The sequence below is a fragment of the Triturus cristatus genome, chromosome 1_2, assembly GCF_964204655.1.
Source record: "Triturus cristatus chromosome 1_2, aTriCri1.1, whole genome shotgun sequence".
Taxonomy (NCBI): domain Eukaryota; kingdom Metazoa; phylum Chordata; class Amphibia; order Caudata; family Salamandridae; genus Triturus; species Triturus cristatus.
This window is the reverse complement of record NC_140580.1, coordinates 1,006,525,414-1,006,550,026: the sequence shown is the minus strand read 5'-3', so window position 1 is coordinate 1,006,550,026 and position 24,613 is coordinate 1,006,525,414. Positions and strand designations below refer to the sequence as shown.

General features: G+C 45.9%; 1 protein-coding gene across 10 annotated transcripts in view; it reads right to left on the bottom strand.

Moving 5' to 3' along the window:
- The window catches only part of EHMT1 (euchromatic histone lysine methyltransferase 1), a 1,124,912-nt gene that overhangs the window by 691,356 nt on the left and 408,943 nt on the right, over positions 1-24,613 (bottom strand). For 9 of the 10 annotated variants that reach the window (XM_085611576.1, XM_085611658.1, XM_085611584.1 and 6 more), the window contains 3 exons: positions 13,600-13,788; positions 13,067-13,141; positions 12,436-12,601 (listed from right to left, as the gene is read on the bottom strand). In XM_085611576.1, coding sequence (XP_085467702.1) covers positions 12,436-12,601; positions 13,067-13,141; positions 13,600-13,788 — 430 coding nt within the window. The remainder of the gene's footprint in view (positions 1-12,435; positions 12,602-13,066; positions 13,142-13,599; positions 13,789-24,613) is intronic. The other variant, XM_085611650.1, reaches the window with a different exon arrangement.

Genomic DNA, 24,613 nt, shown 5'->3' with positions numbered 1-24,613 from the left:
TAAGTAAAGGCAAATCTGCTGAAGGAATATGCTACTTACCAGTATGCATCTGTTCTTGGCATGTAGAGCTGCAGATCCCCACACTAGGATAGTAGATCACCATCTAGTGTTGGGCTCGGATGCTTGCACGTTGTGGTCTTTGGAAGAAGTCTTTGTGGTCACGAGATAGGTGACTCCTCCCTTGGACGATAGTGCGCATTGACATCAACTCCATCGTTAGATTGTTTTTCGCCATGATGGGAAATGATGGAGTTTGTAGAAGAGAGAGAGCTGTCCATGTGTGATGTCCAAGTAAGACAATGCTGGAACAGATACAGGTCCCGGGGAGGTGGGTGGGCGTGTATGGATCTGCAGCTCTACATGCCAAGAACAGATGCATACTGGTAAGTAGCATATTCCGTTCGAGGCATATGAGCTGCAGATCACACACTAGGATAGACTAAATAGCAGGATCTCCCCTAGCGGTGGTCACCTGTATCGGCTGCAGCAGTTTGAAATAAAGTTTTAAGGACAGCTTGGCCCACAGAAGCTTGTTGCTTTGCTTGCAAGTCAACACAATAGTGTTTAGTGAAGGTGTGTGTTGTAGACCATGTGGCTGCCTTACAAATGACTTCTAAGGGAATGTTCCCTAAGAACGCCATGGAAGCCCCTATTTTGCGTGTGGAATGCGCTCTAGGGGGAACTGTTAGTGTGCGTTTAGCTTTGTGGTAGCATATTTGGATACATTTAACTATCCACCTAGCTATCCCAGATTTGGAAATGGGGTTGCCCTTATGTGGTGGAGAGAAAGCTACAAACAATTGTTTTGCGGAATGATTTGGTTCTGTCAATGTAGTAAAGAAGGGCTCTTTTCACATCTAAGGTATGAAGAGCTCTTTCAGCTACCGAGTCTGGGTTTGGGAAGAACACTGGTAACTGTACTGATTGGTTAAGATGAAAAGGAGATATGACTTTTGGAAGGAATTTCGGAACCGTCCTAAGAACCACTTTGTTACGGTGTACTTGTAAGAATGGTTCTTGTATGGTTAAAGCCTGGATTTCACTTACCCTTCTGAGGGATGTGATGGCGATAAGGAAAGCTACTTTCCATGTGAGGAACTGTAGTTCGCATTTATGCAGAGGTTCAAATGGGGGTCCCATGAGCCTAGTAAGAACAATCTTTAGATTCCACACTGGAGAGGGTGGTAATCTGGGAGGAATAATTCTTTTAAGTCCTTCCATGAAGGCTTTTTCGCAGGGACTCTAAAGAGTGACAAGTGTTGTCGATTTTGTAAGTAGGCTGCTAATGCTGCTAGGTGGAGAAAAAATGGATGAGTATGCTAAATTGCATCTTTGCAAGTGTAGTAAGTAGCAAATGATGTTCTGGATGGATGTATCCAGTGGGTGTATATCATTGTTAGTGCAGTAAATGGCAAATCTTTTCCATTTTGCAGCACAGCAAGCTCTAGTGGTAGGTCTTCTGGCTTCTTTTATAATGTTCATGCAGTCTGGTGGCAGGTTAAGGTAACCGAATTCTAGGACTTCAGGAGCCAGATCGCCAGATTCTGTAGACCTGGGCCTGGGTGTCTGATCTCTCCATGGTTCTAGGTTATTAAGGACAGGGAGAGATGCAGTTTTTGGTGTGAAACTAGAGAGAGTTCCAGTAGTGTTGTGAACCACGGCTGGCGTGACCATGTGGGAGCTACTAGGATCAGTTTGAGAGACTGCTGTCTGAGCTTGCTTACCACTGATGGAATGAGTGGGAGAGGCGGAAAAGCGTACGCAAATCTGCCTCACCAGTTCATCCATATCGCATTGCCCTTTGACTCCGGATGGGGAAACCTGGCGGCGAAGGTTGGGCATTTTGCGTTTTCGTGTGTGGCAAACAGATCTATGTCTGGTTGGCCCCATTGTTTGAAAAAGGGCAGTAGGACTTGGGGATGTAGTTCCCATTTGTGGATCTGTTGTGTTTGTTGACTTAACAGATCGGCAATTTGATTGTGAACCCCTGGAAGGTGCTCTGCAAGTAGGTATATGTTCTAAGGGATGGCCCATTTCCAAATGTTCTGTGCGAGCCGGGACAGCTGCATAGAATGTGTGCCTCCTTGTTTTTGTATGTAATACATGGCTGTCATGTTGTCCGTACATGTAGTTGGAATGATTTTAGTGCTAGGAATATTGCTAGCAGTTCCAGGTAATTGATATGGAGCACTTTCAGTTGAGTGGTCCATTTGCCCTGAGTAATGGTGGGTCCGAGGAGATGAGCTCCCCATCCTGTGAGTGATGCGTCTGTTGTCAGCACTATCTGTGGAAGAGGCTCTAGGAACGGTCGCCCTTTGGACAAGTTTGTTATGTTCCACCATTGTAGAGAGCGATGTGTGATGGCTGTCCACCAACACCAGATCTGTGAGTTGTCCGTGAGCCTGGTTCCACTGACTTGCTAGACATTCTTGCAAGGGACGCATTTGAATTCTTGCATAAGGCACAATGAAGATGCAGGACGCCATCATGCCTATGAGTTGCATGAACACTATTGCTGGAAGAGAGTTTTGGATTTGAAATTTTGTGATAAGAGCTTGTATATTGGCTATCCTGGCTGGGATGGGATATGCTAGGGCTGTGGAGGTGTTTATGGTAGCTCCTAGATATTGGTGTATATGAGAGGGTTGGAGATGAGACTTGGGATAGTTGATTGTGAACCCCAAGTTGTGTAAGATTTGGATGGTTTGGTGAGTGTGTACAACACATTTGTTGAATGACTTGGCTTATTAGCCAGTCGTCTAGATACGGGAAGACATGAATTTGTTGTCTTCTGAGATGTGATGCTACTACTGCCAGACATTTTGTGAATACTCTGGGCGCGGTTGTTACCCCGAATGGAAGGACTGTGAACTGGTAGTGGTGTCCTTCCACCACAAACCTTAGATACTTCCTGTGAGCAGGATGTATGGGAATATGGAAGTAGGCATCCTTGAGATCTAGTGTGGCAAGGAAATCGCCTTGTTGCAGCAGTGAGAGCACTTGTTGAAGAGTGATCATATGGAAATGATCTGAGTGTATATACAGATTTAGGGGTCTGAGGTCGAATATTGGTCTTAAGAGTCCCGTCCTTTTTGGGGATTAGGAAGTAGAGTGAGTATACTCCTGTCCCTTGATGTTCTAAGGGAACTGGATCTATTGTGTGTTTTTGGAGCAATGAGAGAACCTCGTGTTTGAGGAGCGTAAGATGGTCTGGTGACATTGAACGCTGTTTGGGTGGTATATGTGGGGGGGTAGATGTGAGTTCCAGGCAGTAACCATACTGGATAATTTGTCTTACCCACTTGTCTGTTGTGATGGAGTTCCAGACAGGTAGGAACTGTGTTAGTCTGCCCCCGACTGGAGTGGAATGGTCTGGGGGGTGCGGAGGAAAGTCACTTTTTTGTGGCAGGGGAGGTGCGAGTGTTGTTATTACCTCGACCCTTGTTGTTGTTTCCTCTGTATCCGCCTCTAAAATATCCTCACTGGGGGATGTTTGTGTAGTGGCTTTGAATGTACATGAGGTGTCTGCGCCCATATTTTTGCAGGCTCCTCTGTAGAAGGAGAGCCGAAAGGAGCCACGTGCTTGTAGAGACTGTAATGCTCCCATGGACTTAGCAGTCTCGGTGTCTTTTTTCATTTTTTCAAGGGCAGTGTCTACTGTTGGTCCAAATAGCTGTTCGTGGTTGAATGGCTGACTAAGTATGGTAGTTTGTACCTCTGGCTTAAAGCCTGAAATGCGTAGCCAGGCATGTCGTCTAAGGAGCACACTGGTGTTAATTGCTCTAGAGGCGGTGTCTGCGGCGTCAAGCGCACAGTTAATTGACGCGTTTGAAATAAGCTTTCCCTCCTGGATAAGGTCATTTGCCTGGGTTTTATACTGTTCAGGCAGATGTTGTAAGAGATTCTCTAACTGGTCGTAGTGTGCCCTTTCATATCGTGCTAGTAGTGCTTGGGTGTTGGCAATACGCTAATGATTAGCGGCTTGCGCTGCTACTCTTTTGCCAGAGGCTTCTAGCAGTTTGGATTCTTTGTCGGGGTGGTGTATCTCCTGTAGTTTGGGAGTTGGCGCGTTTCCTAGCATTGGAAACGACCAAAGAATCCAAAGGCAACTGTCCTTTGATGTAATTAGGATCTTCAGGGGCAGGGCTATATTTCTATTCTAGAGTTAAGAACCCTGGCACGGACGGGGTCTTTAAATACCCCGGGGGCGTGCTTATTGACTCCTTTGATCATAGGTAGGATTTGTACTGACTTTTGACATTGTTCAAAAGTATCTAAGAGGAAGTCTTCCTCTGGTGCGTCGGAGTGCATTGTAACGCCGTGGTAAAGTGCCCTCTATTTAATAATTGGCCAAACCCTAGGTGATCATCTGGAGGAGATGGTTTGGAGGGATATGGCTGCGGTTCTAGCATGTCTGTTGGGAGAGGGAATGCCCAATCAAGTGGTGAGGTATCTGGATCCGTGAGCAGGTCATTAGGATCACCCCCACCCCCTAGGTCATCATCATCATCATCATCATCTGGAGGTGGTGTATGTGATGGAGAAGTTACAGGTAAGGGTGGTGTAGGCAGAGGAGGTGGGTTAGAAGGCAGAATAGGAGAGGAAGGGGGCATAGGCGATGTTGCAGAGTCCTTCCTGTGTACAGGAACTGGAGCAGATGGTGTGTCCAGTTTCCGTTTTTTACATGGCACAGCCATGACATGTCCAGTCTTTGGGTCAATACAAATCTTTTTCTGCCTTGGATCGATGGGATCTGGGTGAAAAAGTTATTGTTCCTCGGGAACAGTTTTTGGTGCAGATTTTTTCGGTTCTGAGCGAGGTTTTGGCTGATCCGTGTAGGTTTTGGCTTTAGGAGGCGTATCAGAGTCCTTAGCCGTTTGTTTCGGTGCCGATGATGGTTTCAGAGCCGAAGCTGGATCTTTAGGCTTGGGAACCTTCGGTGCCGGTTTATCTATGGGCCTTGGCGTTTTCGGGGCCGAAGGTGTCAGAGCCGATTTCGGTGCCGAGTGGTCTTTTGGCTTCGGTGCCGATGGGACAATGACATGCGGTTTGCTGGGTCCCGAGCTACCGGAAGGCTTGTGTTGTTTCTTCGGAGCAGAGCCTGGAGGCGGGGCTTCTGAAGGATGTTTTCGGTCTCGACTGGGGCCAACAGGCGAAGTCTTGACTACTGCCTTTGGTTTTGGAGGGGTTGGGGCAGGGGCAGTAGTACTCACACGTTGCCCGGGAGTGATGGGGTCACCCGAGTCCTCTGCTTCGGAGATGATTTGGAGATCCTCGTAATCTTCTTCTGGGACATCGGGGCCTTCAAAGATGTCCTCTGGCTCCGGAGGTGTTCTCTGTGCCATGATGTGTCTTCGAGCCCTTCGATCTCGAATGGCCTTTTTGGATCGAAAGGATGCACAGGCTGGACAGTTGGACTCGTCATGTTCAGGTGATAGGCACAGGTTGCAGACTTTGTGATGGTCACCGTGTGGAAATTTTGCTCCACACTGGGGGCATTTTTTGAAAGGCGTCCTTTCCATGAGCCGTAGGCCTTACGGCGTGGATAGGCCCAGCGGCCCGCCTCGACGTCCGGAATCGAGCCGATGAAATTGATGTCGAAGATGAAGGTGCTTCGATGGTTTTTGTGGAAATTTTACGCTTCGAGAAGCTTGGAATTGAGATTTCCAACCGGAGCGGAAAAGCTGCATCCGAACCCAATGGCGGAAAAAAACAATCTAACGATGGAGTTGATGCCCATGCGCACTATCGTCCAAGGGAGGAGTCACCTATCTCATGACCACAGACAACAACAACGTTCGAGCATCCGAGCCCAACACCAGATGGCGATCTACTATCCTAGTGTGTGATCTGCAGCTCATATGCCTCGAACATATACTTTAACAAAAAGGGCATTAAGAGCATGAAAAGAACTTACTAACTTTTAACTGCATTTCTCCAGTATGGGTAGCTTTCATAGATTCACACGCTTGAATCATTCCCCGTTCTCAAAGTGGGAGTCCCACAGTACCATAATAATTCAGTATTTATCACTATAATAGGCTATAATGGCAATGAACAAGTCAGTTTAATAGCCTATGTCCATTTGTTTTCTAGTAAGGACCAAATTTGAACTAGAACCATCTAGAACACTCCAACAGAGGCGAGTCCCTCGGATTTCATTTCATTTCAGTAGCACGGACATAGTTGAGAACTTGGGGTTATGAGTGACAGGGTTTTCCATGATTGTAGTTCCTACCGGAAAGATCAGCAATTGGAATAGGTCTCACAGTTTTTAGATTTAAAATCACCGGTTCCAGGCCTTCTTTTTATCATCACCAAATGTGAATGAGTCGTAAGCATGGTAATATCGGACACTGGGATCATTCTTTCAGTGGCAGGAGCGTCGGAGGATGCCGACATATCTGGCACAATGTGACCTTGCAGGCTCTGGAAAGTATCTGAAGTAATCCTGTAACATGCCCTGTAGGTCTAGTACTAGAGCTACATGGACCTGACCCATGCTCTGAAGTTAGAGCTGGAACAAATTGGTGAAATTGCTCCACATATTGCCTCTTCATATATTGCCAACTGCTGCCGACATGCTCATTTTAGTCACCTTAATTCTTGACTTAAATTATTCTGGATTATGTGTCTTTATTCTTGTTGAGGACTACAGTGCTTTCTTCGCCATTTGTATTGTCATTGAGATCGTAGTCGACGAGGCGGATGTAGATAACTAGGTGGAAGTCGAGGCCTTGTTCGTAGAAGTTGGCCTGGTATATGGGGCTCACTAGTTCTAGTGATCCCCTTGTACCATGCCAAGCAACCCTTATGGTGATTGGTTGTAAGTCAACCTTATAGACCAGCTAGCCTAGTAGCGTGGACAAAAGCAGTCTTAGGCTAAACTCTAAAGGGCGTGTTAAGCCAGCTGTTTTACCAACATATAATCCATTGAACACCAAGTAAAAGGACACCACACAGGTTGTTATAAAAATAAAGTAAGTATTTATTTCTTCACAAGACACCCCTGAACTCTTTATGAGATCAGGGAGCTAAGCACATAACATAACTCTTAGGAAAACACTAAGTTGCACACATTACAACGGTGCCTTAGGGGCACGACAAACCAGATATTAAGAAAATGGAATGCGAATCGCTAGAAGGTATGTAACTCGATCCAGAGGCTAGAGGACCGCTAGGACTACCCCACTAATACCTTAGGTTAGGAGCAGGAGGCCTAGGGGGCACGCGTGCAGAGTGAGAACTCACACGCGGGATGCGGAACAAAGTCTATGGATACTAGCGGTTACAAAGTTACAGTTTCTGGACGTCTCCGACCAGCTAGGACTACATCGAAAGTGGAACTGGGCACTTGGATAGTCAATCCCTACTGGAGCACCGAAATGCTCACGTTACCTAAACCACGGGCCGCGGGTGCATAGGTGTAGAAAGGTGTCGGATTTCCTCGTTGAAGTCTATGGCGCCGGAAGGAAAGATGCTGCAGGCGAGCTGGATGGAGGTGTCCGGATGATTCCAAGGATGAAAGAAGAAAGAAAAAGACCTGAAAGCAGAGGGGACAGAGTTCACAGATGCCAGCCGGCAACTGGAGTGGAACCAGGAGGAACCAGAGGTCGTCGCGATGCTTCAGGTGTAGAGTCGACGCTGTACTCAGGAGCAACGTGGACCAGGCGGCGTCTTAGACGACCAGGGTGGAGGCACGAGCTGTCCCACGCAGGCTTCTCGGCGTTGAGACCCCGGGTTGGAGTCAACAGGCCTTGGCAAAGGCAACCCACGCGGTGAGTGGAAACAGCGTCTGGAGTGGACCAGGAGGGTCCAGGTCACTTCTTGTTTGCAGAAGAGCAAGCACCAGTCTGGAGCAACCAGACCAGCGGTATGATGTCGCAGGTTCGTCGTTTAGGAGCCCACAGCCAGCCGGCAAGTGGACAGACAACGCGTGGAGCAGCAACAAAGCAGACGGGCCCCACGCAGATTTCGTGGAAGCTGGAGGGCGGATCTTTAGTGCAGGTGCTGCTCAGGAGTGGGGCTTCTCGGACCCCAAGCTTCTTCCTCGAGGATCCCTTGGAGGTTGGCTTCTCAGCGAAGTGCAGGTTTCTTCAGGATGTCCGGTCCCATGGGTCTCGTCGCACCCACGGAGCCCAGCTGTGCTGTGGTCGTAGGTAAAAGCTAGAGAGGTCTGGAAGTCCGGGTCCTGTCGGGCTCTGGAGTCTTGATCCGAAGATGGACAGCAAAGTGAACCGCAAGGTCGCTGGTAGTAGGTGCCCGCTTGCACGGGGTGGCTACTCCTTAGCCACAAGGGAGATTCTTCGTGTGAAGGTCAAGAGTTTCTTCCGGGGAAAGTTGTCAAGAGTTATCTAATTTGGAAGGGGGCCTGCTCCTATCTTTATTCAGGGAAAAGGGGCTGGCTCGCGACTAGGTCCTGCCCATGGGTGGGACCAGGAAGGGGGGTGGTTACACCCCCTATCCTTTGTCCGGTCTCGCGCCAGAACTGGGGCTGGAGTGCCCCAGGAACTGGTTTGAGCCGACATCTGCGCAGGAGCACCGGGGTGCCCCAGGCATGTCACCTTCCTTTCAGCCCTGCCTATCTGGATACACAAAATCCTGTCTGGGGTGGTGCTGGCACCTCCCCGGACAGGAAACCCTTTGTCCAAGCCTCCCTCGCTGGAAGGACTCCCAGCAGCGGGAGGGCAGACTTGTGTCTCAGTGGCAGTATCCATTTTGTGGAGCTGAGGCTTCGTTTAACTTTAACCGGGGTTACAGCTACTAACATGTCTTCTCCCTCTAGAGGGGTGGAATGCTACCCCCGTCGCCAGAACTGGCGAGGGGGTAGTATTCCAAAGCATATGACACCTTACACGACATGTTTAGATAATGCCAAGCCAAAGTTACCCTAACCGCGAGGATTATAAGACACTTAAAAGTATATGGTGTGGAACTATCATGGAAACGGCTAAAGGGATGGATCCCGAAAGCCGCAGACAGGCTCAGCTCATGCCAGAGCACCATCTCACACGGTTCCAAGCACTCTGCCTTCAGGACTGTTAAGGCCTGCCATAGGAGTGACTGATAGGAGATCTGTGTGTCCATTTTGGGTTAGATATAGGTATGCTATATCTACAGCAAAGGGTGATTACACCACCTTGCCCCAGCTGTTTGTACAGCCAGTTGTGTCTGTTTAGATAGCCAGTCCAGGGGTGGCATAATACATGCTGCAGCCCCTGGTAGGCCTTGGGTACACCTCTGCCCTGGTTACAGGGACTCATGAGAGGGCCCAAATGTCAATTAAGTACATGGGTACAATTTAGAGAGAGAGAACAGCTAGGCTGTGGGTCTGATTAGCAGGCCCACAGCCAGGAAAAGTCGTAAACCAGTGAAGCAAAAAGCAAAAATCTGAGGTGACCATAGGATTGCAGACCCTACTCTCCTACACCGTCGGAGGGTGCAGTAATAGACGAGGCCGTCAGAGGAGGCCGTCGCACAGAGGAGGCCGTCGCACAGAGGAGGCCGTCGCACAGAGGAGGCCGTCGCACAGACGAGGCCGTCGCACAGACGAGGCCGTCGCACAGACGAGGCCGTCGCACAGACGAGGCCGTCGCACAGACGAGGCCGTCGCACAGACGAGGCCGTCGCACAGACGAGGCCGTCGCACAGACGAGGCCGTCGCACAGACGAGGCCGTCGCACAGACGAGGCCGTCACACAGACGAGGCCGTCACACAGACGAGGCCGTCACACAGACGAGGCCGTCACACAGACGAGGCCGTCACACAGACGAGGCCGTCACACAGACGAGGCCGTCACACAGACGAGGCCGTCACACAGACGAGGCCGTCACACAGACGAGGCCGTCACACAGACGAGGCCGTCACACAGAGGATGCAGTCACAGAGGAGGCCGTCACAGAGGATGCAGTCACAGATGAGGCCGTCAGAGGATGCAGTCACAGACGAGGCTGTCATAGAGGACGCAGTCACAGACAAGGCCGTCGTAGACTAGGTTATCGTAGACAAGGTCATTCTCATAGACCAGGCTATCGTAGATTAGGTTATCATAAGCTAGGTTATAGCAGACTAGGCCATCGTCAGACGACCATCGTAGACGCGGCTACTCAGACATGCGGCCACTCGAACATGCGGCCATGAGCCTGTCGTGGTCGTAGATGAGGCAGTTGTCGAAGGCAATCTTAGATGACCATAGTAGACAAGGCCGCTGTCGACAACCGTCATAGACGAGGCCGCTGTCGACGACCGTCATAGACGAGGCCGCTGTCGACGACCGTCATAGACGAGGCCGCTGTCGACGACCGTCATAGACGAGGCCGCTGTCGACGACCGTCATAGACGAGGCCGCTGTCGACGACCGTCATAGACGAGGCCGCTGTCGACGACCGTCATAGACGAGGCCGCTGTCGACGACCGTCATAGACGAGGCCGCTGTCGACGACCGTCATAGACGAGGCCGCTGTCGACGACCGTCATAGACGAGGCCGCTGTCGACGACCGTCATAGACGAGGCCGCTGTCGACGACCGTCATAGACGAGGCCGCTGTCGACGACCGTCATAGATGAGGCCGCTGTCGACGACCGTCATAGACGAGGCCGTCGCAGACTACCGTAATAGACAAGACCATCATAGACAACCATCATAGATAAGACCGTCATAGACGAGACCGTCATAAATGAGACCGTTGTAGATGACCATTGTAGCAAGAGGTTTTTAAGAAAAAGGTAAGACATATTTTGTAGTCCATTACCTTACTTTCTGATACTCAGACTTATTAGTGCCAGGGTGAGAGAAATGAAATATGAAATATAACCTTGGTTGATGCAAAAAGAAGTGATAGCTGAAGAAACTACAGAGCTCAGGGAGGCTCCCTTCACACGACAGCCTAGAGCTACAGTGCATGTGTACGGGCGCGCGCGCCGCGCTTTACCACCATTACGTTTGATCGTGATCGCGTAGCCAATAGGTCTCGCTTTTGGGACCTTTTAAGTATTTAGTTATGCATCTGTTGCATAGCTAAACACTTATAAGGTCCCAAAGGCGAGACCTATTGGCTATGCCAATGCTTGTTTAAAAGGACATAGATAAGGCTATTAAACTGGCTTTTTCCTTTCCATTACAGACTATGATAGTGATACATACTGCTTTATTATGGTACAGTGGGACTCCCACTTCAACGGCAAGGAATGATTCAAGCATGTAAATTTATGAAAGGACCAATGCCCGGGAAAATTAACTCATGTTATGACATTTTTGTTGTTGTTCTCAGATGTAGCTTATCGCTAAAATCTACCCCCTTATCATTAATCAACATGTCTGATCATTTCTAAAGAGATCGGTGAAACTTTCAGGACTGCTGTTCTAAACATCCATAACTGTAGCAAAGCTACTTAACGCAGATACTCGATAAGCATAAAAGCACAGTGGTACACATATAACTCCATACCTGCAAAACGAAAAAATATTGAGTCTTAGACTTGTCAGCCGTAACCATCAAGAAGTGATTTAGAGAGTAGGTGGGCACTGCCTAAATGATGCAAAGACATCTTTTCATTTTAAACTACAAGCTAATATGTCAATTTTATAATCTCTCTTCATCTTGGTTTCACCTAACATTTTCCATGCTGCCCAGCTATCAGGAAGGCAGTTAGAAGACAGGAGACCCAGGGAGGCTGTGAATGGTCAGCTCCATGTTTTTCTGCAAATAATCACAAATGCAAATAAGATAACAGACTGCATTCCAGCTGTATTTATGTGTATGTAACCACATAAATGGAAGACCAGAAGTCTAGGTCACTACTACCATGGGCTTCATCTACGTTAGGAAAATATTTACGTCTAACTTTGTTTCATCTTCAACCGGTTTTGAATCAGACCCGTTTAATGAATTCCATATATTTTGCTGCACCAAGGTCAGATGCTTGGGATTTCTTGGTTGAGAGTATGGGTCACCACCTTGGACATTGCAGAGGAGAAGGTGGTCTGCACATGTAGGTATGCCAGGTAATGCTTTCACACAGCACTTAAGAAAGATCACTTTGTGCCGGATTAACCAATGGTGGGACTAAAACAGGGCCAGGATGTAGGTGTAGCCAATGTACTCAATCGTTAAGATTCAGACTTCAACCTTAGAAAGAACATACAGTTGATTACAATTCTTTAAGTTCAACACACTCAATGTTCTAGGCCACCATTTTCCATGTGGTGGGTTCCAACACCCCGATTCACATAACAAAAAGGCCTGCACACTACCTGTTTGGTTGCAATACAGAACATTAATAGAGAAGGTAATGGGGCCAATTTATGTTGTCACAAACTACAATCCTAACACTAACTACAATATCCTCTGCACAAGAAAGCTGAACGTGTGGTCAAAAACCACTACATGAACAACCTAGTCCCAAAAAAACAAGCAAAAAAAAAAACCCCTTACCTATCAGAACTCCAGGCTTCCTTTTATTCCGCCTCCTACGCTTCCTTGTGGGTTTTACCCACGGGCTGTCTACCTTTGCTTTCTTCTTCTGCAGCTTTTTACGCATACTGGATTCAGAACTCTGGAGAATCACAAGATTAGATTGAGGTACTGAATGCCAGTGAGACTGAAAAACAAAGTGATCAAGTGTTAACAGACATGATTAGTGCATTACAAGACAGCAATTTCTTCAAAATTCTTTGAATGCTTTTGTTATATTTTACACAACATTGTTTTGGGTCACCATTTAAAAGCATCAGTGCCATTAATCATTAAAAAAGCTAATATAAAACTAGGCTGCATCACCTGGTGCATCTTTTCATTGTTACGGCATGTTGTACGGCTTCAAACGCAAACAACAACCAGAACCAGTAATATAAAAATCAAAAACATTCTCTATCTAAACTGTTCATCCATCAAATGAAGATCATGAAACAATTCTCAACTATTTGGTCATCAATAGAATATTAATATCATGTGATTTATCAACTCATCCATAGTAGTTGTGAAATAGCAGAAAATCTTTTCAGGTATTCCAAAATCTATGTAATTTTGGTATGTTAGCTGTGATGTATTTTCCATCCACACGTACCAAGTCAGATTCATCCCCATCATCCTCTTCCTCAATGGACTCTCCGGAATCTTCTTCAGAATCCACATCTCCGATCTGCAGTTGCCCGAGGCAAAGAAATGTGTGAATGACCCATTTGAAAGTTAATAAATTTACCAGGCAAGAACAGGTGGAAACATGGATGACCATCTATCATGTGCAACCTACCCATCAAACTGCTAGTTAGCATTTCGCCAACTGGCAGTTATCAAGAAGAATCACAACAATCTAACTGCGTGTCACTCAAGGGGCAGTTCTACACCCATCAAATGATTTAAAACACAAGCATACACTATCAATTAAAACCCATCCTACAGGTGCCATCTAACAGAACCCTCCTTCCATAAAAAATGTAAATAGTACCCACTCAATAGATGGTAAGCCATCATCCAGCAACCATATTTACTGGTTACCATTCAGAATCTAATAGCAGCAGAGCAACCACCTTCTATGCATAAAACAAACACCTGTTTTACTAGTGAGCACCAGCCTCAAGAACATCTTTATTCATGTACCTTTTTACTGATGTCTGCACCCAACGCATCATCTATACAGGATCTGTTCGGTTCTGTAGAAATCGGTGCTGGTTGCTCATGTCCACGGTCTTCATCTTCTTCTAGCTCTTCGGAGTCATCATCTTCTGAGTCCATCTCTACATTTTCTCCATTTACTTGTGGACTTGAACTAACAGGGTCCTTTTCGACCTAAAGCACAAAAATGTACGCAACTTTACCTGGGACTCTTTTTTTTTTTTAATCTGTCTATTGGTTCTCACATACATCAAGGCACATTATGTTCAGTTATAACTGCAGTTAATTGGTTTACATTCACTCATCAATGGCAGCAAAGCTTATGCAAAGCCAATGACATGAGGCATTACAGGTTTTCTTGGCAAATCTGAGCATTTTTGCATCCACACAGTTCAAGATAATAATAGCGAGACATGTGGTTAGAACAATTTTCAAGCAACAAACAGATGTTTCTAATCTTCTTATGCGAACAGAGTCGCGAAACAGGGGTGGTGGGAAGGGGTGGAAAAGAAGGTCAACAACTGTAAACAAAACCAGCCCCACAAGTGATATTCAATATGCCAAGATTCATCCAACACAAAGATGTTCTACCCACCACACACACACACACACACACATGCACACATGCACACACACGCACACACCCCCCCCGCCCCCCAACCATGTAGGCTCTGACAAAAGAAAGTTGTGATTGTAAGAACGCTGTGAGTGTAAATCGAAGTCCAAGAGCCAACAAAAACAGCCTTGGAATGATGCGAAGAAATGCAAATTTTCTCACGCCACAGATACAAATAAATGCTGATTTTATAAGTCCTCATCATAATAAACTTCATTCGATCAAGAAAGACCATAAACGTACAAGGTAAGAAAAAAGGAAATTACAATACAATGCAAGACAATGATGCAGTTTCCAGTACAATATTAAAAATTAGTTTTTATATTTAAATTTAAGATCGGGAGGGAGGAAAGGCAAAAATCTCAATTAGGGGTCAACTATGCATTCCAGCATACCCACATTTCTCTAAAGATTACCAATGTTCATTCAAAACTTTGTGCAGTGTTTACAAAGATTACCAATGTTCATTGAAAACTTTGTGCAGAGTTTACAAAGGGAAATAAAAATAAAACTGAAGTATATTTATTTTAAAAACTGAAGTATATTTATTTAAAAAACACATAACGTTCCTTTAACGATTCAGCTCAGACACCAGTACACTAAAATACAGGAGTAATAAAACGGGGCTATGACACAGACCAAAGCAATCATATAAAACGGTCACAACTTTTCCTTAGTGGCCACAGCTATACAAGTTAGCTGCAGCTAGATCTATGCCTGACCGCAGACCTCAAGAAGCGGAGGACGTATAGCACGGAATTACTAGGAAGCATATGTAAAAAAATGAAAAAGCTGGTCTAAATTGTCGAAAAATGTTCATCTTTAAAATGAGGTAAGACTTTCTTGGGAGCTCATAAAAACTGCAAAACATTACAAAAAAAAGCATCATGTCCTGTGGAGACGTCCCGTCACAGCCACAGGTAGGGAAACCCTGGAGCCTATGTGCCCCCACTTGGGTGGGCCAGCAAATAATGAAAAAGGTTCAAACGGAACCTTGTCAGTAAGAATCGATTGTGGGAACTTTTAAGCCATAAAAGATAAGGCTCAATTGATGGCACAGTTTTCAATAAAAACGTACCAGTGCACGCTAGGCTTCTTCAACTCCCCTTCTTCCCTATCCAGCTGACATTTTTTAAAGAAGTTTGCCTTCACCCAACACTGATCTCTTCTACACATATTCTCTGGATTGGTGAATAGGTCAACCCTTCCCAGGTCCGTAACACAATCCCGGATGTGCTTGAGCTAGGGAATACGGTGATAATCCAGTAAATGCTGATTTTATAAATCATCTCGGGTGATTAATGCTCTACTTTCGCTGATAATCTGCAATTAATCTTGGCTTAAAGTTAAGTGGTCTAGTTCTAATATTTCTACAACCATGACCCTAAGGCTCAATTGATAGACATCATTAAGCTGCTGTCTGTTCTCACTGGCAGAAAAGTTAATAATAAGGACAGCAACAAGAATAGCTGTCCCAAAAGTTGGGTATGGCTATAAACCACTGCAATGACATTCATCCTATTGTGTGTATTGTCAACAATTTCAGCTGAACTGCGATACAGGGACAAGCAGAGGGAAAGTATATTGAAACTTATTGCATCAGCTAATTGAAATCACTTCCTATAGTACACCTGGCTAGGGCCGTCAGGATACAAAATGTTGTCATGCTGAAGCTTCTGAGGGAACAACCATAGCGTTCAGAAGTTTTCCATCTAAAACCTAATAGGGTAGATTACATTTTAAACAATACTTTATTTGTTACGATCTTGCTACCAGGCTTTCTTCAGATCAAGAAACTCCCAATTCCTTGTGCCCTACTCAAAAAAACACAAACTAATGCCTGAATGTCCATGTCCAAAATTCCTAGGCATTGGACGATAACAAAATCATCTTATTCTTCAATACAATTGTGTAATTAACATAGTGGTCGGAATCTTTTATTCTTTTTTCCCTGTCCGTGGCAGGAATAACTTCAGTATGAGAAAATCCGCATAGAACTCCAGAAGACTGATGTGCTGACTATTTTCTCCAGTACTCCACAGTCCTTTCATATTCAGAAAGGTATGGAACACATCTCCAGTTACTATGCAATTCACATCTCATATGTCCTATTAATGCCCACACTCTAATCCTAGTCGAATTGGCCTCTAAATGTAATTTTTTTCCCTCCCTCTGAACACCTTCACCATCACTGGTTACTTCTCTCAGCATCATTTTCTCCCTATAGAGCTTAACTCAAAACCAATGCCTTCCAATTCAGTTTATATACACGTGTTGTGTCACTGTTTTTTTTTTACCTGGTCACTGTCCTCTGCCATCGCTGCCCACTTTTCCAGTCAATGCCGGCCTCGCCTGCTAACATCTGTCTCATCTGTCAGCATCCACTTCTCCTACATCATCATTCGCATCGCTGCCCATCTCGTCAGACACTGCCCCTCCAGTCGTCACTTCCTCTAGTCTGTCACTCCCTCTAGTCTGTCACTCCCTCTAGTCTATGCCGTCCTTCCTATTATGGTCTTTTTCTCTCCGTAAGGTCAATCACTGCTCTCACTGTCACTCCCATCTACTCTCCCCTTTAATTAGGGTGCACAGTAGAGTGCACTGAAAGGCTGACATTACTAAGGCAGAGTTGGCTGCACACGCTTGACTGACTTTTCCCTAGAATTATCAGCCTGTCAGAGGCCCCTGCCAGGAGAACGGCTCACTATGCGCTGCAGCTGACACAGTGTTATCCATGAGGAAAATTTGAAGAATACAGCTTGGGTGGATTACCTTTTCAATAAGGGCATGCAATGACAAAGAAAAAAATCAAACCACAAATATGGATCCTACTAATTTTTAAAGGTGGCCTGGAAATTTGCCTCCCTGTTCCATCACATAACCCATCACCCACCAGAGCTCACATGATTTTGATGAACCAGAGCGCTGATTATAGGACAGTTCAACAAATATACATAGGGAATGCAGCAGGATAAGGTATCAGGCGAATTAGGGGGGCAGTGGCAGGGGGTACACTTTCCCACATAGTCTGAATCCAGTCAGCAATGTACAGCAGCTCTCGTTTGTACCTACCACATTAATCAGTGTCAGAAGGTAGCTTTAGGATCAGCTCCTGAGATAGGCAGGGATTTATGGTACAGCAAAAGAAGGCAGAGAGTCAATCTACAAGTCTAGGGCGGCAGTAAGGAGAACTTTCATATCAAGGGGAAAACACCAGTTTAGTGGGACAGTCATGAGTGCAGCAAACCAATGCAACTATCCTCACATTCAGACAAGGTGATTTTTTGGGGTAAGAAGGCGGGCGGAGGTCCCTTTTCAAAGGAGTGGAGCTATGGGTCAGGCTATGGAGAAAAACACATACAGGAATCATTCTACCTACCCCTGAAGATTAAAGTACAAGTTACTACTTGTGTAACAATATATCTGTAAGAGACATTAGTTAGTGATAGATTCCTTACCTTAGAATATCCCCAGGCGTCAGACTGGATCCGGAAAGTTTTGCTAGCAGTACCCCTCCCTGCACATCAGTAGGTGGCGTCGTGCGACTCCGCGTCCGTCGCTGGTGTCGCAAGCGCCGAGATGACGTCATGGAGACTACTTAGTCACCACCCATGCACGCTGACATCAGATCTGTACACAACTTTCCGCGCCAGGAACGCAGAGCCATGCAAGAAACTGACCACTGGTGCCATGAAACTAGGGCCCTGAAAGGTATGACCTTAACCCTAGAATCAGTTCGCAGAACGGGGAGGATGGGTGGGGCGGTAAGGAATCTATCACTAACTAATGTTTCTTACAGATATATCGTTACACAAGTAGTAACTTGTGCATCTGAAAGAGACACGTTAGTGATTGATTCCTTACCTTGGAATAGATACCCCAGCAATACCAGCCCCGGTGGTGGGTCTGCGTAAAGATTACACCAGAAAGTCACGGGGAACAGAACGGCCAAAGAAGCCATCTCTCCGGACCCGACCGTCAAGGCAGTAATGCTTGGTAAACGTGTGCAGCGAAGCTGCTTGACAAACGTCCTGCAAAGGGACGCCGCGTCCCAAGGCAGTAGTGGCTGCCGTCATCCTGGTAGAATGGGCACGCAGCCCCACAGGAGGCCCCTCCTTAGCCAACAAGTAACAGGCCTTGATGCAGAGAACGACCCACGGAGAGATGGTCCGCTTGTGCACAGCCCGACCTCTTTTGGCGCCCACGTAGCCAACAAAGAGCCGGTCATCCACCCGGAACCGTCGTGTGCACTGCAGGTAGAACGAGAGCGCCTGTTTTGGGTCCAGGCGGTGGAGCCCGAAGGATGCGGAGGCAGAAAGAAGGTGGGCAAAGTGATGGTCTGCCCGATGTAGAAGGCAAAAAAGAAGGACGGGACCTTAAAACCACCTTGTCCGGATGAACAGAAAGAAAAGGAGGTTTGGAAGAAAGAGCCTGGAGCTCACTCACTCTTCTGGCAGAGGTGATAGCTACCATAAAAGCAGTCTTGAGAGTGAGAAGACGCAAAGGACATGTATGAAGGGGCTCGAAGGGAGCGCACATCAGATATGTCAAGGCAAGGTTTAAGTCCCATTGAGACATTATTAACGGCACGGGAGGAAATGTGTGTGTAATGCCTTTTAGGAAACAGTTAACAACCGGGGACTTAAAAAGAGAAGGCTGATCCGGAAGCCGTAAAAAGGCAGAGATGGCCGAAAGATCACCTTTGATAGTGCACAGAGCAGAGCCCTGCTGGGCCAAAGAAAGAAGGAACAGAAGGACTTTGGAAAGAGAGGTGGAAAGGGGAGCCACAGCCTTAGCTGTGCACCATGCCACAAACTTGTTACACCTGTAGGCGTATAACGTTTTAGAGAGTCGCCTGTCTGCCAGATTGACATCACAGACTTCGGGAGGAAGATCAAAAGCGGTCAACTGTCGCAGCTCAATCTCCATGCATGGGGGTGGAGGCTGGACAGGTTCGGGTGGAGGACTGTCCCCTGCTGCTGCGACAGAAGAGCCTCCTCCCGGATAAGGTTGGTAGGCGGCGGGACTCCCGGGCTCAAAAGGAGCCGCAGGGGCAGAACCCCTGTCCCCCCTCGTCCGCATCCTGGGACCAACAGGGGGGGACGTCGGAGAGCGACCACGCTTCTTCGACTTCTTTTTGTGTCGTCTCTTACCCGAATCCGAGGGTGAAAACGTGGAGCCCGAGCAGCGACGACTGCGGCCCCGCGAGCATTCCCTGGAACGGCCCCTGGACCAGGAACGGTGCGGGACGAGTGCCGGACCTCCTGCAGCTTCCGGCGCCGCTCCCTTAAGGCCTTCGGGCCATGGCCCGACAGGACCGGGAGTCGTGGTCAGTCTCCAGGCAGTAGAGGCGACATATTGCAACGGCAGGCCCCACAAGACTTAAATCCAGGCATCCCTACGTGCACCAAGAAAACCAAAATTGTACAGGAGACAAAAGTCTCAAAACCCGTAGTCAAAAAGTGACTAAGGTACATGCTCTAACCGGATCTGCGCTTTCTGGAGCAGAAAAAGGAAGAACTGACATCAGCGCGCATGGGTGGTGCCTAAGTAGTCTCCGTGACGTACTCTCGGCGCTTACGACGCAGAGCCGCACGACGCCACCTACTGACGCACAGGGGTACTGCTAGCAAAACTTTCCGGATCCAGTCTGACATCTGGGGATATTCTAAGGTAAGGAATCCATCACTAACATGTCTCTTTCAGATTGGTTGGATCACAAGTCTATCCCAGGACAGGAGCCTCCCCTGGGTAGTGAAGAGGAGAGATTCCTTTATAAACCATTAGAGTAGGAAAAATAAGTAGATGCTCATTGTTGAGACGACTTTTTCCAGATGGTGTCCTTTTTTCACCACAAGCAAGTGACTCACAGGTTACTAGAGACCCAGGATGGATCCAGGAAGTGGAAGGGAGGCATTGGTAGAAGGATGCTCTCCTGATGGCCTCCTTTTCTTTTCCCCAGGACTCCAACACAACCTGAACTCCAAATAATTCTCAGTGCTTTGGAAAGGAGACTCATATCATTATCGGTGGTCCTACTTTTAATAGAGAAAAGACTATATCTCAAACTACTAGAAAAACCTCTAATCTTAAATAATTGGATATTAATTACATAATTACATTACCCATCCCCCTGACACAGGTAGGAAAGAATTTCTCAGAGATAACACTGAATAAGAAGGAAAAGTCAGAGTCTGCTTAGATTGGCAACTGTATTTTCCTGCTATTCTCTCGACAATAAAGACACCGCAATGTGATTTACACTGTCTTCTTACTCTTTCTGAAATACCATAAGAGCCAAAATGGGTCATTAACTCAGGGAACACATACGAAACATCGATGAAAATGCTTCAAAACAAACAACCTACAAAAAGTGTCTAACTCCCAAGTGGATTGGTCCGACCACCTATTTGGTCTTTTAGAGAAGCCACAAAATGAGCCTAGGATCAAGCACTAAACAATACAGTTGAATATGCCACTGACACACAGGATGCAAATGAATCATTTCCTAGCATTAAATGTATGGTTCACAATTGGATTAGTTCAACCACCCTAGTTGAGAAATCATAGCCCATATAAACGCAACCCATTGTTCTCAGACAATAGTGTCTTGAGAAGAGATCAGGAAACTACAAAGACTATGGGTGCTGTGTAAAGTACCTAAATCACTCTCCACTCTAAAAATATTTAGGAGAAAACACAAATCTGTGGTAGTTGCTGCTAAGGCAAGCTACATTTAAAAAAGCATTTGCAAAGCAATAGGTCTCGCATTACTGAAACTTTGAGCTATTGGTGTTGCAAATAATAATGCTTGTTAGATTTTTTTGTTTTGTTAAAAAATATCCCAGCATAAGTAAGGGTGCAATACCTTATGTGGCTAATAGAGGTCCCTTTACAATGCCACAGGGACACCTAATAACAGCATGTGGTACTGCACCCTTTTCTTGCTACGTGGATATTATTTCATTACTTATGCTGCTGCTGGAATATTTTTTAACATAAACATTATCATTTGCAACGCCAATAGCTCAAAGTTTTAGTAACATCAGACCTACTGCATTCCAAATGATTGTTTTATGTTGCATGTATGAGGTGAATCATCTACTTCCCAAAATACAATCTTACATTTGTAGACACTCTTAACATTCCTATGGTATGAGGCAGTTGTTCAGCCAGTTCAAGGCTTATAGCTCACACAACTTTGCATTTTGATACCTACAGTTTTAAATTACAATAAAAGTAGTAGACCTCAGGCAGAATTCAAAGTGACTTGAGTTACCAGAAACTGTGGAAAAAGCAATAACTTTAGAAACTGGTGCTTTATTTCACCTTTTCCGTGGTGTGAAGGTTACGTACATGGCGTTCAAATGAGCACAATGGGGCTTATTTGCAAGTCCCTTGCGCCGCCGGTGCTTCACTTTTTTGGGTAGAAGTGACGCAGGGGCAGTGCAAGGGACTTGTTAATAAGCCCCAATGTCTTTGGCAGAATGCTTTAAAGATGCGTGTCGATTGCAGCTCACTCTATGCGCAAACACATATCCAAGACAAAATCCTACTCTTAAGCATTGTTGCCACCGTTTGATGCCCAGTGGAGCTTGAATAGAATAAACGGGTTCCAATTGAAAAACGGATGCCAAACCAGGAGCAGCTGAATCCATGAGACACCTGGACCTACAGCCAGCAGCATCTGGTATTAGCAAGGAATTTAAAAAGTCATAAAAAAAAATCCCCCTGGACCTTAATGTCTAGTAGCAGAGAAAATCCCTCAGTCAGGGCACATACGTTGTTGGCAAACAGTTAAAAGCCAAGGTGTATAAATAACCCTAAGAGCCTCATTAGAATGTAGCAGAGAAGTACCTTAATCAGGACATATACACAGTTGGAAAAAGTGATCTTAAAAATCCAGACCGCACCACAATGCTGCGTAAATTCAATTAAATTTGTGCTGCCAGTGATACGGCATCAAAGTTTACGACAGGTTGAGAAAAAAGATTACAATATAAATGCATGTAGTCACTGAAACTAGGAGCACGAGGGTGGGGTGATGAAGGGGGTGTGGGGCAGGTCAAGCTGCAGGAGTATTGCCGTGGCACATTTAGGTGTTAAAAACCTTATGAAATAAAGTTCTAAATCACGAGCTGGAGAGGGAAAGCCTGTGAACCATACCATCTGTTTCTAAAGTAAACAAGCCCTGGATACATTTTGTACCAAATACTAGGGACGTACACATAGGTTAAATATTCCAATCAGGGACTAGCCAACTGTACACTTACTTTGAGGGGTCAAAATACAAACACTGGGGCCCATATGGAGCCCAGCACACCACAGAATAGGAAAAATATCAGTCCTACATTTTGGGTGGATTTGGGGGAACTGCTAGAGTTACAGACCTTCTACTTCTCAGTGTGGTTGTGCTCTGGACCTTTTTTGTATGATCTTTAATCTGTACTTAGAATCACTAAGAACCATGTAGGACAGGGGTGGGTATTAATCTATATATACACATGACACACACATAATCCTCAACATAGCGATCCATACCCTGAAATGTCTTTCATACCTACAAAAATGGATGCCATTGATCCTCGTCAACTTGACGCCAGAGAAGAATGAATATACTTTGATTTGATGACAAGACTCAAAGCACTCCGGTGACTGCCTTACTGAACATGGCAGTAGCTTCACACCCTCCTTGGACGTGGAAATAAAAATCAATTGTCATGTGGATTGATCTGTAGCAGTCCATGAATTAATACACTGAACAAATGAACATAGCTACCATACATGCCAAAAAGATACAAACTGTTTTTTTGAACCTGAAGAGCTTCAGCATGTTGTCCAGTCTCTTGTTATAAAGGCACCTGATATAGGATCTCAGTTATGCTTGCCCATCTCTAAACTCTCTTGCACTTTTGTAAGCAGTTCTTCATTCAAAAGCCAGGCTAATAACAGTATGAGAAAATAAAAGTATATTAGTTAGCCCTGTACTAAGGAATCTTCATTAGCTACTATTAGTAGCCTGAATTAAAGTTAAATAGGCAAGCCATAAAAATAAAGTAAGTCACCTGATATAATCTGAATATTCCAGAGACCCCATCTCGTGTCAACATGAACCTACAACCTCTTGACAACTCCTACTTAGAAACAAATAAAATTCAGAAAAGGAAAACAATAAAGTACACGCCTTCTCTTGGGCAGCTTGCTATGGACCGATTGGCCACTCAATCTGAGATGAGTGAAACCTTGTTGACTTTCTGAAACAAGTCTACAAACTCACTAGTTCCAAATCTAACTGGAGCAGGAAAATAAGAATATCTCACCTGTCAATTAATTTTCAGATTTATCATCTTAACCTGCACCTATATTATGTTTCTGCTGCCAAGATATCAATGTCCTTCTGCAGAGTACTCATCTGCTAAATATATCGCACAGCAATACAGACGCTGGAATGGAGGGCCTGATGAATGGTTTCACTAGGAGGTCCTGTAGCACACAAAGGGAAAAATGCTCATCAATCCTCACTTCGGATACAAGGTAATAGTGCTTGGCACCTGAATGCTTCAAACATGGCATTCAGGTACGGTGTTGGATCCTCACTGGGTGACTGAAAGTTGGGGTAGGGTTGAGTACTGGTCGTTGCAGGCTGCAATAGGTCCCTAAGGGCTCTTAATTTCAACTAGCTTCTGCCCCAGTGAGCAGCCGGAGGCGAGAGGAGAACCCCTTAAAGCCTGCCCCACGCCTCTTCTTGTGGTGGGATGTTCTCAAAGTTGATGACCCTGGCTACCTTGATCTAAATCTGGAACAAGGTTGTGAACAGCATCTTTCCTTCCTGTCATCCTTTCTCCAGGCCATAAATTGTTGGCTTGTCTTTCTTTAGTGGTTCTTGGGTGTCTACTTTGACATAATTCACATGCCTGTGAGTCATGAGCCATACCCAGTCACCAGAGGCAAAGGTCATGGGAGGAGGTTGACATTCCCTCCCCCTCCTCACAATCGTTATATGGCTTTAAACCTGGCCATATTGCTGTGATAACGTTGTTGCAATGTCTTGAAAGAAATAAGATTTCTTGAGAGAAAACTCACTGAAGAGCATAGGATATATGATATTATCATTGTTTTTTGTACAGGAGTCTGTTGGGACAAGCGGGTGACTCCTTGAGGGTCGGTGGGACCACATACACCAAGGCTACCCTGCCTCCATGACGTGTGTGGTACCCTCCAGTCACTCAAAGTTCAGACCCCGCATTCCAGCCGCGCTTCGAAAGGCACTTTATAATTCATGTCTAGCTCATACTAAGATATTTCTTTCTTTGCGTAAATTGAGGACAAGCTCCGGGGAAAAGTTCACATTCCCTTCCTAGAGCTTTGACGCATTTTATTTTT